General features: G+C 43.8%; 2 protein-coding genes across 3 annotated transcripts; one reads left to right on the top strand and one right to left on the bottom strand.

Annotated features, from left to right (window-relative positions):
- Positions 1 to 3,336: 3,336 nt before the first annotated feature.
- On the bottom strand, positions 3,337 to 11,611 carry gpat3 (glycerol-3-phosphate acyltransferase 3). Its single transcript, XM_006782172.3, has 13 exons — positions 11,296 to 11,611; positions 10,385 to 10,557; positions 10,206 to 10,272; positions 7,932 to 8,220; positions 7,509 to 7,583; positions 7,343 to 7,432; positions 7,154 to 7,247; positions 6,931 to 7,046; positions 6,349 to 6,404; positions 6,157 to 6,242; positions 5,929 to 6,057; positions 4,790 to 4,869; positions 3,337 to 4,207 (listed from the first exon to the last, which is right to left on the bottom strand). The coding sequence occupies exons 2-13, from the start codon at positions 10,526 to 10,528 to the stop codon at positions 4,078 to 4,080; spliced, it is 1,356 nt and encodes a 451-aa protein (XP_006782235.2). The 5' UTR covers positions 10,529 to 10,557; positions 11,296 to 11,611; the 3' UTR covers positions 3,337 to 4,077.
- Positions 11,408 to 15,383, top strand: abraxas1 (abraxas 1, BRCA1 A complex subunit). 2 transcript variants are annotated; one of them, XM_035913772.2, is made up of 9 exons: positions 11,408 to 11,743; positions 12,662 to 12,752; positions 12,837 to 12,873; positions 12,951 to 13,017; positions 13,088 to 13,281; positions 14,021 to 14,140; positions 14,217 to 14,301; positions 14,386 to 14,497; positions 15,044 to 15,383. In XM_035913772.2, exons 1-9 carry the CDS (start codon positions 11,663 to 11,665, stop codon positions 15,292 to 15,294), a joined length of 1,038 nt encoding a protein of 345 aa, XP_035769665.1. In that variant the 5' UTR covers positions 11,408 to 11,662; the 3' UTR covers positions 15,295 to 15,383. The 2 variants fall into 2 exon arrangements, with proteins under 2 accessions (XP_035769665.1, XP_006782233.1); XM_006782170.3 differs by having other exon boundaries at positions 13,085 to 13,281.
- Positions 15,384 to 15,489: the final 106 nt, after the last annotated feature.

Here is a 15,489-nt window from a genome sequence, read left to right as displayed (position 1 = left end):
TGATCATAAAGACATGCAAAATCTCTGAAATGTCCTCAGAGACTTTAAAAATAAGCCAAAAACAAACCCAGTGACCTGAAATGATGAAAAAAATGACAGCATGATGGAGAACAGTTTTTTTAAAAAAGATATACAACAGCATACATGGTGCAGGAGTGTGGTGTCTTCGTCAGTGGAAATAAAGATGGCGGTTTGTAAGCAGGCAGTCAAAGTGGAAAAGGACTGAAACTGATCTGAAGCTGGACGTCCCCCTCCGTCTACCTGCCGTGGAGCCTGGCCTGTGTGGAAGAGGCGGCCATTTTTAAACCTCGACATGTATTGTTGGACGTGACACGCTCAATTTATCATTAGTTGTGAGGGAAGAACGGATGAGTACACTTTCAATTTAGTTCCGCTGCTTTCTCCATTCATCACGCCGCTCTCATCATCCATCATCTCCACCGCTGCCATCCACGGCAAACACACGTTCATAAGTTTAATGCAATTAATCTTCATGCTAAGATAATTTCATATTAATGAACCACGGCATTTATTTGATTATTGCTTTGATGAAGTCGACGGGCCCAGTGTCGCCGCTGAGCGTGAAAGTGGGAAGATTTGAAGTGTTTCCTTTGTGTCGGCGCTCTGCGGAGGTTTATGTGCGTTTCCCAGCGAGCGCCTTCTGTCTTCATACAACAAGCCCTGAGAAATTGGAAAAGTTGCAGCAATAGATAGGAGGTGACCTGGAAACAAAAGCAATCAAGGATAGAGGGGGATGTGGGCTCCGCGGCGGCCGCCATCAGCCCGCGGTTCAGCCACACTGTCAATAAAAGAAGAAATACCTTTTGAGGCATGAGGCCGAGGGCAAAGAGGAGTCTGCAATTTCACACCTTCATGTACCCTGCCCGAGGACATTTTTCATGCGACTCCACCTCCTCACTCAGCGAGCGCCGTCAAAGCCTCACAGCAGATTGTACACATAACAAACACGGAGAAGGGGATTGGACGAGGAGGACGGCTGCCGTATCAACGCATGACGACATCATTATTTCCCAAACTAAATAAGCTGGAATTTAACCACAAATCAATCCACTTGAAGAACTTCAGACTCAATTGTAGCTCAATCACAGCAGCAAGAAAAAAATCAATTCTGACCAATTAATGCCTGTTTCATTAGAGTATGCAAATGAGAGGTGCCGTCAGAGGCTCGGGCTTACATTTCCCCCTAATGGACAACGCCGACACTCACAGGAAGCTGTCACGGTCTGCTCTAGGCCCACTTTCATTTTAATAATGACCGCTCAGACACAACAACAACACAACAGCCACACAGAGGTACAGAAACGACCCGAAACGGCACTAAACCTGAGAAATTACTACAAATGATGCAAAAGAACATTTTACAGAAGCAACATGCAGTAAGGCCAAACATCTTTAAAGGGACTCTGTGTCCAAAAGAAGACACGAAATATAACCACGGACATAAAATATCTTCAACAGTGACACATCAGTAATGAGTGAACCCACAAAAACAACCACACAAACTGAGCACGGACAAAAAACCTTCAGGAGTCCAATAAGACCCCGTCGTACTGAAAAATACAATTAACCCAGTCGCACTCCTCCAGGTGTCCCTGTCCCTGAGTGAAGGTGGAGGGGACCAGCATCACTGTGGGCAACTCCAGAGGAGACATGTTCCTTCCCCACTAAATAGGCCAGCTTTCATCCACTCCACCTTCCCTGCAGGGCGATCCTCACAGCTGGTTCAGGGTGAGCCAACCCTGGCCTCGCAGGGGAAGTCCTAGTCTCACCAGATGATGTCCCTGATCCAGGTGAGGGTTCTGGGTTTTCTCACAGGACCAGTTTGGGAGACTCATCCAAGTTCAAACTGCCCCCATTAAAACATCATGGAGGGACTACACGACTGATTTTTCTACGTTGTAATTTTTGTACTATTTAATTTGGTTTATTCATATGGTTTTTAATAGTTAAGCAACACATTTTTCATGTTTTGTCATGCTGTGAAATGTAGAAATACTACTGTGTAAATAACCCCAAAATGAAAATACTCATTACTGATGTGAGTAGCAGTAACTTTACCTCTGCTTATAATGATCTGTGCAGCAACTGTTTTTTCATACCTAATGATACTATGACGTACTAATAATACTGTAAATAACTGTGTTATGAGTAGACTCCCCGTCTCTGTACACTTTTACTTTTCTCATAGTTAACCTCAGAAAATGAAGTTGTTGTTTTATTTTCCACAGAAATCATGAGGATATTGTTCCCATGATTTCTTTTATACCATGTGAGGCTCTGATATCCCGACGTCCTTTCCCAGCTGCGTACCGTACGTGTTAAAGTGGGGTCGGAGCGAGTCCGGCTTCAGGAATCGATCGGCCCCGGGAGCTGGACCGGACCTCGTCTGCATCACATCCATCAGAGCGGCGGCACAGAACAGATGGCAGAACGATGTATTTAAAGGCATTACACTCAAGCTAATGGCGAGCCTTAGAGGGAACAGTCATTTACCCCTGTGAGTGGTCACTTCCCAGCACAGCGTCATTTAAAATGATGTCCGCCGCCCGATACACTCTCTTGGATTCAATTTGGAAATGTATTCATATTTACTCAGCGTACCTGCATTGCATTTGTATGGATCAGTCGGGGTAAACGTAAAACTGAGCAAATTGAATCAACATATTGGGACGGGGTGTACGTGGGGGCGTTAGCGAGCAGCCGGGGTCAGCGCGATGCCTTTTATGATGTCCCTCTGAAATCTATCTGAATCACATTAAATTGGATCTAAAGATGTGCAGACACATACATCACAGTAAATGGTGGTGGAGCAGCGCTCGCCAACAATCCCACCTCAACAATCGGGTTATGGGATCGGCTTTAGATCCTATTAATAATTCACAATCTTGTTAGGGGAGAACAAACATTTCTGTTCAGGCTATTCCAGCTGTGGGATTGTTATTCCAGGCGGTGGCGGCGGCCTCGGCGCGAGCACAGAGGCTGTGAAATGTAAGCCGGCCGTGTGTGGAAGAATAGCTCCATGTTATTTCACAGTCTCTGCTTTCTTTATTAAAGCGCCGTCACAGTAAACACACCGCCCGCCCGCCGCCTCCCTCTCAAGTCGGCTCTGAAGTACAGACGCGGCCTCACGTGACTCATTTCACCTCCGCTAACAGGTGACAAAATATTAACACATGTGGAAATACTGGAGTAACGTAAAGTAACCTGAATACTTCAAACTCGAGTCCATTTCGCAGTACGTCTTGTCATTTATGTTTGTAATTAAAAACATTTTTGTATTATTCCAAATAATAAAATAATTACATGGATCCCAAATATTCTGATTATTTTAATAAAGAAAGAAAAGGTAGACTGACCTCTCACCTCAGTGAGGACCTCATCCCAAAGGTTGGGAACCCTGCATTACATCATCTCTGATGTGGGCAAATATAAAAATAATCATAAAAAAGTTTGATGTTTGTTTAGTTTTCCCTCTGCCTTTTTCTTTCTTTTCATTTTACAGACTATTAAATATATATATATAGGTTGTAATATTGTAATAATGTTTACTTTCTTTACTATGTCGATCTCTGTTTTAGACGTTTCTCAGATTCTTTTATTATTTTTCCTGTTACTGCAGAAGGGATTTGAAAAATGTGGATTATCTATCTCTGTCTGTGTGTGTGTGTGTGTGTGTGTGTGTGTGTGTGTGTGTGTGAGGTTTATGGTGTGTTGTGTGTAGACACACAGATGAAATATTTCTTCGTCCATGTGAGAAATAAACAGTGAGCAAAAGTGTCAGTTTGGCTCAGATGTTTGTACAAAAGTTAAAATCAGACACAGCAATGATGACGTGATAAATCATCCTCATCTGTGTGATGAAGAGTTCAGTCCTGGCAGCCGATGATGATGATGATGATGAAGGGGAGGAGATGAGCAGCTGGATGGATGATTGTGCTGTCTCATGCTGCCTCCTGCTGGTGGAGATGCTGTCCTGCACCCACAGTCTGATGTGGCATTCAGGTCTGTCCTGTAAAGTCTAAAATCAGACGACCGAGTTTTGCTGTGACTGATTGTTTATGATTGATCGTCTCTGCGGGTGTGTGTGGCACTGATGTTGTTCTGCCTGACGATGACCCTGCTGTACATCTTCTGCTGCTCTTCCTTATACGCGCCCTTCACCTTCCCTCGCTTTAGGCTTCCGTCCCTGAAATGGAGAAAAAAAAAAATCAGGAAGGAAGTTTTCACTGAGAATCTCAATCCTGCAGTTTAAGTTTTTTTCCCACACGATTAACAGGAACTTCAAAATAGATTGAAAAACAGTAAAAAATGGTTTTCGACACAGAATTGATGCTTAAAAATTTTGTTTTGCAACTTTATGGATTATAAATATCATATAGTCATAACTTCGGGACTCAAACACAAAAAACTACTCATTAATTTATTATTTACAGTGCGTAATCATTTGCTTGTTAGTTTTATTGAGTCGTGCTGACACGTCACTTTAAATGAGCCCTTTTCTCTGTGAGCTCGCTCGGCTGGGAGAAAACAGTCCCTGCTGCTGAGGTGAAATCCTTCAGCTCGCTGTATGTGAAAGCAGACGTCGCCACGACTGACACCTACAAACCGGGACAAACAAACTAAATCTAACGTTCAGTGTTTGAATCAGAACAAAGTTGCTATTTCATCATTTAAAAAAGTGTTTTCTATCTTTAAACTGTTCTAATGTAGATACAAACTTCAAGTGTGATGTAGTTGAGTAACTGTACTGAGTAATCTGAGTACTCACCATGCCAGGTCAAGCAGTCCTCCCCGACAAGCAACGGCAGATTTCACTCTGTTGGCAAACTGGACTGCATCCTCTCCATCCTGAAAACACATCGCGGTCATGTTAGCTGTGATCACATGACTCTCACCATCTGTGTGTGAACGTGTTTATGCTTCGGTAACACTGCTTTTAAAAGCCCAAATGGCGAGCAGCACAGCATTTAACTCCTCGTCTTCATCTGCAGAGCTGTCATCACCATCATCACCCTCCATCAAAAGAGACGCTGGAGAGCGATGCTGATGATGCTCAGGTGTTACAGTGTCACCTTCCTGACACAGTGAAGCAGATGCTGCCCCAATCAGGTGAGAGTGGGAATTACAGCATGGGCAGATCCCTGAAAATCAAAGGAAAGCGCTCAAACCTTCAGACGTCAGGCCTTCAGGAAGTCCAGACTAACTCTGGATGAAACACAAAATAATTCACTGGGTTAACCCTCTGGGGTCAACAGACACTTCCTAAGAATAGTGCTCATTATAATTTGCTGCTGAAAAACAAACCAAACAAGAAAAAAAACCTTTTCCTATTGGTGGAAAAATGTGATGTGCTCCTCGTCTTATAGTGGACAGAAACTATTTTTTGGAGTGGCACAAGTCATTTGTGTGGCATCTTATTGTGAGGGTTATAGAAAAAACGCCTGAGGCACTGGCTGCATTTTTAGGTAAATGGTTGTATATAACTTTGTTGTTTGCAACTCTTGTGCATAGGTTTCTAAACAGTACAATTTCTATGCGCTTTGCACTTTGTGTCTTTATTGTGTTTCTATTTGAGGCCTTTCAGTATTATTGTGTGTGTGTGTGTGTGTGTGTGTGCGTTTCTCATCAGTTAACAGTTAATGTTTCCTATATTAGTGTCAAATGTTTTATGCTCAGACATTTGGTGATGTAAATGTTGGTGGGAAGTTTGTTGGTCACAAGCAGAACGTCGATCAGCTGATCTTTTCTACCTGGTGTTTCCTGTGAGGTCATGTGACAGGTAACCCCTGATGGATTAATCAGTATGTGTGTGAAAAGTTAAAGGCCAAAAATATAGTTTAATTTCCCCACTCGTACTTCAGATCCCTCCCTGGGGTGTTTCTAGAGACGTTGACCTCCGAGGCGTACCTGTATGGTCATGGGTGGGAGGTACCACACATTGACGACAATGGCCCAACTGGTCATGGTACGCAGCAGATAGCTGACCATGTTGTACTTGCTGCTGTTCCAGAAAGCATCACCCAAGCGAGGGTCGTACTGAGACACAAAGGGAGTGAAGGTGAGTCAGGTTCTCAAAGCCGATTGGCTCAGGTAAAACATTCTCTGGACTAATTGATCATCGTGCAGCTTTGCTACCTTGATGGCGACGGGATGGATCGTTCCTCCGATCTCAAAGCTGCCCTTCTTAAACATCATGACCGACGTGTTGTTGATACAAGTTCCTGTTACAGAGACACAGACAGACATTATCCCGCCATCAAATCAAGATTATCATTACCACCACCACCACCACCATCATCATCACCACCACCATCATGTGACGCTGACCTTCAGGAAATATAAGGATGGGAAGTTTGGTCTTTGCTGCTACGTGAGCTCTGAGCCTGCAGAGAGGAAGCACACGTCAGTGAGTCATCAAACACGTCTGCATCAACACTAAACAGCTGTAATTACAGATGTTCCCATTCTCTCGCTGTTTGACTGTAATGTGGTCACGAAGCCTGAGTGTGACCCTCGAGCTCGAGGCTGTGGTGAGCATTTAGTTCACAGGAAGTGACCCTGGACCAATTCAGCTGACTCATCAAAGCATTACGCCACACGGCCACAGCTTGCCGAGGAGACAGCAAGGTAAACATCAACAGTTGATCATCAGCAGCTCGGCAGAGGATGAAACACACGCACAAACATACACACAGGCTCCTGATCCACCGGCTCTGACAGGCAGAGCCACGCTGAACTACCTCCTGAGCCAACGGAACAAATTAAAGGTCACAATGCTAAAAATGTGTGATCATACGAGCCGCACCCAGCTGTCAGTGATGTCAGAGCATCTCCACCATCATGGTTTGGAGCAGAAATAAAAACATCTGACTCTGTCTGGCAGGTGAAATCGTTTACAGTCAGCCTCACCTGCTGGTCACCGCGTGGCGGTCTTTCATCTCCGACCTCTCAAACCAAACATGAGGGCACGACCTCACCATCGACCTCTGGATGACCCCCATCAGACCTCCATGAATCTGCCCCACCTGAGGACAACATAGCATCAAGACAACAGAACACACACATGTACAAACACACAAAGGCACACCGACAAACACACATAAACACACACCCACGCACGCACGACACTTACCATGGCATAGCAGCCGTCATTGGCCAGGATCACTACATCGATGGGCGTGGTGTGATTAGCCACGCAGATCCCTCCTTTCTGAGGTCGATTCTCTCTGCAGAAAGAAACACGTGTTCAGATCGACAGGAAGTGCTCGACAGGAAGTGCTCGACAGGAAGCGCTTGACAGGAAGCAATGAAGTGGACTGACTTGTTGTGGTAGCGGATGGTGGCCGACAGCGCCCGGGCACAGATCCTGTAGCAGGTCAGGTGGACAACTTCGCTCAGCCAGTACTTCACACTGAAACAGATGCACATGCTCAGTCTGTGCCTCGCCGAGGCAGTCACCAAAGCTGTGAACCGTGGAAGCGCCATACCTGTTCTCAGGCAGAAATCCAACTAGAGTCGTTCCGATCACAAGCCACGAGAGGCCGATGATGGCCAGAGTAATCCTGCAGAGACATGAGGAGGAGAAGGTGAAAATCCCCCTGATCAGAGCTGTCTCACTTTTATTCACTGAGAAGGCCTCAGAGAGATAGTAGCTCTGTCACCTGGTTTCTGAATGATGGGTGTAACCATACAAACTGCACATGTACAGACTGCACTGCGGTGATGATGATTTGGAGATATGTTTATTAGTTAAAAGCAGAAGAGCACTGGAGTGACCTGAGAGCACTGAAACGTGCCTCTGGCTGAATTGCTTCACCGCTGTGAGAGCTGCTGTTCCTGTTGCAAAGGCCAAGGATGCTGAAATCAGTGCCTCCCCGGGTAGGTGAGAGGTCGAGCTGTGACACACTGACCTGAGAGGGAAGAGGACACAGTAGCGCACAAACACGCCGATGCCCCAGAAGATGGTGAGGCGGAGGCTGATGTAGCGGAAGTTCTGGTTGGTGCGGGTCAGGAGGTTCCAGGAGGCCAGCTCCTCAGAGGAGAAGCGCTGGGTCACCTGGTCGTCCACGATGCTCTCCAGGCCCTTCTTGCAGAAATACAAGGCGTCACTCAGAGCAAACTCACCGCCTTCCAGAGACCGAGAACGCCGCAACTGCTCCATCTCCTCCTCCATCGAGCCCTCCGCTCGCTCGATGATCCCTGAGTCATCAGAGAGTTTCAGAAAGAGTTCAGCAGGACCAGAGTTTAACAAAGACACAGTGGAGATGAGAGAGGAAGGGACAAAGAACAGCATCGCGTTTAGTCTCACTGTCTTTATTGGAGCATATATCATGTATTTTCATATGTTTTATCACACTCCTCATGTCTCTGTGATTTTCTTTTAAAAGCCTGTGTGACTGTCTTGATGCATGATCAATCATCCAGGTGAGCAAATCTCAATCGTTGATTCTGTTTATCTGGATTCTTCAGTGGGAGAAACATTTCATCATCATCCAAGTGATTTAATCAGTCTCAGCAGACTCCAGGTTTCCAACCTTTAAACAGAACCTGACTGCAGGTTTCCCCAATCTTATAAACAGTACATGTGCATACTAACTGAAACTAGCACCACTGGTGAAAGATGGGCTGTGAGGTCAGTTCCTTAATCTTAACCATTGCAGCCTCTCTGTAAATGCTACTCATGGTCATAACAATGATCATGAAACTGACCTCACATTGTTCGTCAGTGGGCTGGTTTCAGGCAAATTTACTGTTTATAAGATTGGGGAAACCTGCAGTCAGCTGAGACTGAAGAAGTCACTTGGATGATGATGAAACATTTCTCCTACTGAAAACATCAACTTTTTGAGAACCAGTGTGATTGTTTCTGTGTCGCTATGTGTTTTCAAGTGTTTTGGGGGTCATTTTGTTCTCTGTGTGGTGGTTTTGTGTCTCTCTGTAGTTGTTTAGAGTCTTATATTTTTTTTGTTGTTTTCATGTTTGTGTGTCTTCCTGTTTCCATGTCTTTGTCCTTGAATTAACCCAGAGGGACCTGAATGACCCTTTTTTTGAAACTTTGGTCACTTTCCTGTCCTTAAAGACGTTTGACTCTGTGTGAAAGGTTCTTGTATTTATTTCTATTTTTTTTTCTGATCTTGTGCCTCAGAAAAAGTTTGCAGTAAATCTGTGAGGCCTACAGGCTGTTAAGGGTTAAACCTCTGACACACAGCAGCAAAGCAGCAGTAACTGTGTTTGTTATTAATGTGTGTGTTAGTGTGTGTTAAAGTGTGTGTTATTGTGTTAGTGTGTGTGTCTGAGTTTCTCAGGCTTCTGTTTGACCAGCGTTATGTAAGCAGCTGTTGCATCATCATCCTGAGACGAGCCATGTGCTTCTCTCCCTGACCTACAGCCCAACATCAGATGCTGCAGCTGACCAATAGGAAGCCCCCACCCTCGGCGCACAGCGTCACGTGAGCTGTGCTTGCAGCCAAACATCCCAACAGGAACAGGAGCTGAAACTCCAAGCAGCAGCACAGAGGAATCTCTTCCTGCTTTTAAAGTCTTGTGCGCCACATCAGAACGGAACAAAAGTTTGATCAGTGATGAGATCAACGGGATTATTGGTTTATTTAATAAATACAGTTTCAATATGACCAAATGTGATCATTAAAATGTTTAACATAGCGATTCACTCTTTAAAGCCTTAAAAATCTAATTTTAGTGTTTACAAATATTATTCTGTTATTAGAAATTATTTATTGTAAAAACATTATTATTTCTGATTTTTTATTATGACACGGATTATGACAATATCCAACAGCTTTGTACCTCATTTATTATAAATATATGTATATATATTATGTATATATACATATATATTATAGTTTCTTTATTTAAAGTGTCTTTTTAAAATTAGATTTATAGAATTATATAAAAATGTTATTATAAAACATATATACATGACATATACATAATTTTATTTTGATGTTTTTTATTCCCTGTTTAAAATATTTTTCCTGTTTTTATTATATTTGTTATTGAGGATGATGAGTCTTTATCTGACAGCTTTTGCTGTCTGGTAGTTTTTACATAAATGTGAATAATCAAACTTCTCTGATGATGTATTTCTACGTCTGATCATTAGTCATTATTTATTGATTAACTGACTGACTGAATGTTTGCTGCTGTGATGCGAGCAGACTCACCATTGGGCAGCGGTGCGGGTACGCTGGGCTGCTCCTGGCGTCCTCTCTGGATTCGTATCGTGGCCCACTGCAATGTTATTAGGACAGATGACCTCTGACCCCACTCTGCCGCTGCTGCTCATTGCACAACTTTACACACATGTTGAGCATAGACACGAATTCCTCTGAGGACAGCTTACCTCAAGGAGTTTAACCAGGATCTGGATGTAGACGCTGGTGACACCCAGAGAGAGGCCGAACATGGCGGGCAGCGTGATGAAGAACACGACTACGAACATCCATAGCTGGAAAACAGCCACGGCCACGGTCCACAGGTCCTCCATTGCTGACAGCTTGCACGTCACCTCATCATCTGCAAACAGGAGGTTAAAGGAGGCGTTACCATCATGTTCCCTTGAGGACGAACCAAAAACACTTTGACCTGCTCCCCATCACCTCCACCACAGTCAGCATGCCGTCCTTCTCCCCAATATACTTTCATTCTTTGACTTTCCAGAACAAATATTTTAATTCATATTACAGCTGTTGCTGAATTGAAGTTATAATAATAGAAATGTTTTAGGTTTGTGTTTGTTTGGGGGTTTTTTTACCAACAAAACATCAAATATTTGATTGAATATAGGTTAAAAATGTGAATTTCATATTTGTCTGCTTTTAAATGAGAGGAAGGTGAAGAGTTTTGGCTATTGCGTGAGAAAGAAAAATAAGGCATTTCATTATATCACAGGCTGTTTAAAAAACAAGTTCACATATTTAACTAATGCATAATTAATACATAATAATATGTTTACAGCCCTTTAAAAACACAAATAACCCTTTAAACTTGTAATTTAATGTAATATAAAAACAACAAATTTTAATTGAGATAAAAATTTATAATGAGAAAATGACCATTTTGAACTCAGAATGAAATCAGTTGTTAACTACAGGTTCATATATTGAGTATAAAACAGTCACAGCAGTAAATGAAGTAGTTTTAAAACTTTAGCAGAACAATCAGTTTAGCTGTTAAAACAACAATAACAACAACAAACATTCAAAACTATGATTATTAAACAGCCTGCGGTGACTCTGGAAGTGTAACTCTTACCTGTAATCGAGTATTTGTACGTTTCAAATCCAAAGTACCGTTACAGGAGTGAATTACTAGAGCTATTGTTCGGATAAAGGAAGTTAGACCCGTTAGTCCGACTATCTAAACTGAACTAACCCGGGTTACCGGGACAGGACCCCCACAGAAGGCCCTGTTTCAGTGGAAGTGTGCCTGGGAGCGAGGAGAGGCGAGCGGGTCTCTATCGTTCTGCTGTCCGTAGAAACTGAACCTTCAGCCCGCTGGTTTTATGGTTAGCTCGCTAACCAGCCCGCTCCTCCTCCAGCGGAGTCTGCTGCGTACGAAAAAATACGCAGCGTATGACTGCACGTATGTTACGCGTCTGTGTTTGTGATGAAACGGCATCATGGCGGAGCCCACTGTCCGCTTGCCCGGGATCGTTTTAGCTTCCCTCATGTTTCAGCACGTTAACAGTGACTCCGATGTGGTGAGGAGCTCTTTTACTCGTCATTAAAACTGATGAATTCTTATTGAGCCTTTGTGGGTGATTGTGTAGTATTATTGTTAAGGAGGGAAGCTAGCAAATAGAACAGACGCGCCAGGTGTTAGTATCAGGCTTTAAAGTTGATAAATTCGTATTTATTAGTTTAATTATTCGGATTTCAGCGTGTCGTTTGATGCAGCGAAGAACATTTTGTCGTCTAAGTGAAGTCAGAACTCCCCCTGTGGTGTTTCTTCAACTTTTAAACTAGCTAACCGCGCTCAGGTTCCAAACAAACCAGACTCCATTCAAAAATCTAATAATTTAAAGGAAAACCAGGTCCTGGTAAGAAGTCAAACAGTGTAAGACACATTAAAATACATTTTAATATTCAGACAGGTCTGTAGGTAAATTCGGTACATCCATGATCCAACACGGAACGATTACGCGAGTTGAGTTTTGCATGAAACCCGAGATGTTACTGCTCCTTTTCAACTATTCCCGTCGGTGCACACCACACTCCATTCACAGATTTTAGGTTTTAATGTAACACTGATTATTCTCGTGTATTCGTGCACTTTTAAACAGATCCGTTGGTAAATTCGGCATATATTTAATCCAACTACTGAATCTTACTGAAGACATAATTTAATTGAAAAATTGGTGCTCAGTTCTCGTCCACCACCGTGTTTCAGAATACACCAGACTCCATTTAAAAAATGTAAAGTTTAATGAAAATGGCTCCTGACAAGAAAACATTAGCGTGAAACATAATCAAATACATTCAAGTATTCAGGTAGGTCTGTTGGTAAATTTGGCATATATTTTAATATTTATGTAAAAATGTTGTAGCTGAAATGATTAAACAGTAAACAAATGCTTATGGATGTAGGGTTTTTATATCTGGTTTTATTCATCCATCAGGAGGGGTTGATCCTCGGAGAGAGCAGGTTTGACGAGCAGGTCACCATCAGCGACTCTCAGGCCGATCACATCCACATCGAGGAAACATACAGTAAGTGCATCTCAATGAACTGTACAGTTACACGTGTACTACAGTTACTGGTACACGTTTAGGAATGTCTGTTTTCTCTGACAGACGTCCAGAAGCACATCGCCTGCCACAGACTGAACACGTGAGTGATGCATCATGACGTAATCATGTCATCGTGTGTGTGCTGTGTTCTTATGTAAAGGTGTGTCTGTGTGTCAGTCTGTACAGCAGTGATGGACAGGTGAACGCGGAGGAGCTACACAAGCTGCTGGCAGAGAACAAGCAGGTGAGTGGGATGGGGAGAAGGTTTTGGCATGATGCGATCATGTGATTGACGTGTTCGGCTTGTGTAGCAGAGCGTGATCGGCTGGTACCGGCAGCGCAGGAACTCGGAGCAGCAGATGACCTTCAGAGAGAAGCTGGTGCACGAGAACCTGAAGAGCGCTCTCTCCAACCCTCACATGATCTTTGTGCTGCTGACTCCCACCAAGACGACACCTCCAGGCTCCACGCACAGGATGGAGTACTCGGCCTTCATCTCTCGCAGCAGGTGGCGCTCTGAGTATACCTGAATATCTTTATATCAGCTTGCTCTCTAGCGTTGTCTCTTAATCCTCTACAAAGGCACATCAGCTCATAGATTTTACCCAAATGTGGAGTTTGTGTTGTGGGAGGTTGCTCCTTTGGTGACATTTGAAATCAGTCCACAGAGTTAGCAAAGGTGGGCTTTTTTTTGTTTTTTTTTAAAGTTATTAAATTTAAATAATCTACCCCGGGGCTCCAGAACGATGCCCTGAGGAACACCATCAGAATCTGAGACTGCCAAACCTCTGTCTGCCTGAAATTCCCGCATGAAACCTCTTAAAGATGATTTTTACTGTTAAAGCTAATCAACCAGGTCACTGCCACCTGTTTGTGTTGGATGAATGTTTCTTAGTTTTCTTAGAAAAGAAAAAAACAAATTTTACTCAGCAGGTGCTGGCAACTTAAATATCAGAAGAAACTAAGTGTGAATGAAGTGATGGTAAAATGTTGTATAATTATTAAAATGCTCCAGTTGGCTTTTAAAGTGAATAAAAACAACTGGGAGGCATTCAGGGACACTGGTGAGGCTTTAAGGTCAGTCACAGAGGTCTGAAACATCTCAGCTTTGGGTGAAGCAATCAGGTCAGTTAGAGGAACATTGAATGAAAACAGGTAGGTGGAGGTGGGTGGACAGCTTGGTGTTTCCACGTTTAACTGACTCGTGTCTTTTCCTTATGGTTTGTGTTTCTTCTTCTCCTGTGGAGGCACTTCATGAACGTCCCCGTGCTCATCACCAACCTTGGCCTCCTCGAGCAGCTTTCTTACTGGAAGGTGTCGGCACCGTGCTCTGCAGCTGGTTACAGCCTCACGATGAAGAAACACGGGTATGCCCCGCCCACGCTGGCACATTTACACCGTGTCCGTGTTTCTTCTGGCATAACTGAGATCTCTTTGTTTCAGGTCAAAGTTCTTCTGCTCCAGCGGGCTGCTAAAGGAGGTGAACGAAGTGAATAAGATGAACGACTCGCTGCAGGCGGAGCTGCAGGTGAGCAAAATTGTCAGAGCACCCAAACTTCATGCCACCTCACTTCCTCTTTGATTCACTCTGCATCCTTCTGTTTGTGAACAGAAAACGTGCAGAGACGTGGAGGAGAGCGAACGCCTGGTCGAAATGCTGCAGACGGAGGTGTCAGCCCTGAGGACGAAGCTCAGAGAGAGGCAGCAGAGCGAATCAGGAAAAGGTGTCAGATTATTTTATCTAATCTCACACAGCAGCGAGATTAGATGAATTTCCAGTATCTGCCTCTTCCCAACACCAGGCACAGACCAGCTCTGACACCAGAGACACGTCTCAGGATCAGCCCAGCATTTTAAAAACACAACGCAGAAACTCTTTCTCTGGTAACATGTGGACAAGGAAAACTGAGAGTTAGTCTCATAATGTCCAAGGTGTTGTGTGATTTGTGGGCTTTTGATTGGCCAGTATTTTGCTGTGGTTAGGTCTATATCACTGCATGTTGCTTTGGCGTGCTCTCCACAGACTGTGAAGTCGCTCTTTGCATTTTCATGGAGAGAATTTTTAGATTTTTTTCATTTTAAAAATTCTACCAGTTAGAAATTAAAATAATAATTTGGATCGCAGTGATAACTAAAGTGGTAGGTGAAGGTGAAAACCCTGACAGGAGAGGAAAAAGGAAGTGCCAGTTTAATATCTTTATTTAAAATCACAGTTGGCTGATGACCTCAGTAAAAAGGTTTCTGAACTTTTGCATTTTCTCCGTGAACAGAAAGCGCCGCCGACCCCTGCGAGCCAAGGAAGAACCGGCTGCTTCAGGAGGCCGTCAGGGCGCTGCTCGCCTCCTCGCCGCTCTTCCACACTCAGACGCTCACGCTGCAGGGACTTCCTGTTCCTGACCACACAGACGACATTTCCATAACGACAGCGAGGGAGGCGCCGCCGAGCGCAACAAACTACCGTAAAAGGTTGAGGGAAATGCTGCCAGAGAAGGAGAGGAAACGCAGGAGGAGCAAGAGCTGAGTCCAGGATGTATCCAAGTTCTGTCGGATGTTTTTGGAACCGGTCTGTTTAAAAGAAGTTATTGATAAAGTTTGTTTCAAAAAAGGACAGCAGTGGTTCTTTTTAGCTGAGCAGGTGTAAAGTTCAGACTCTTCACGCTCAGATGGAGGACTGGTTTGATTTAGGCTTCCAGCTGTGACAATTTGGTGTTTGTTC

This window comes from Neolamprologus brichardi, chromosome 7 (assembly GCF_056152115.1).
Source record: "Neolamprologus brichardi isolate AB-2024 chromosome 7, ASM5615211v1, whole genome shotgun sequence".
NCBI classification, from domain to species: domain Eukaryota; kingdom Metazoa; phylum Chordata; class Actinopteri; order Cichliformes; family Cichlidae; genus Neolamprologus; species Neolamprologus brichardi.
This window is presented reverse-complemented; position numbering and strand designations above follow the sequence as displayed.

Excerpts from the sequence above, each read along its gene's own strand:
- abraxas1 (XM_006782170.3), top strand. The coding sequence starts at position 11,663 with ATGGCGGAGCCCACTGTCCGCTTGCCCGGGATCGTTTTAGCTTCCCTC. Across the intron at positions 12,753-12,836 it reads CCACATCGAGGAAACATACA|ACGTCCAGAAGCACATCGCC; the intron begins GTAAGTGCATCT and ends TTTCTCTGACAG. Across the intron at positions 13,018-13,084 it reads TGCTGGCAGAGAACAAGCAG|CAGAGCGTGATCGGCTGGTA; the intron begins GTGAGTGGGATG and ends CGGCTTGTGTAG.
- gpat3 (XM_006782172.3), bottom strand. The coding sequence starts at position 10,528 with ATGGAGGACCTGTGGACCGTGGCCGTGGCTGTTTTCCAGCTATGGATG. Across the intron at positions 10,273-10,384 it reads TCCTGGTTAAACTCCTTGAG|TGGGCCACGATACGAATCCA; the intron begins GTAAGCTGTCCT and ends ATAACATTGCAG. Across the intron at positions 6,405-6,930 it reads CGCCACGCGGTGACCAGCAG|GCTCAGAGCTCACGTAGCAG; the intron begins GTGAGGCTGACT and ends TCCTCTCTGCAG.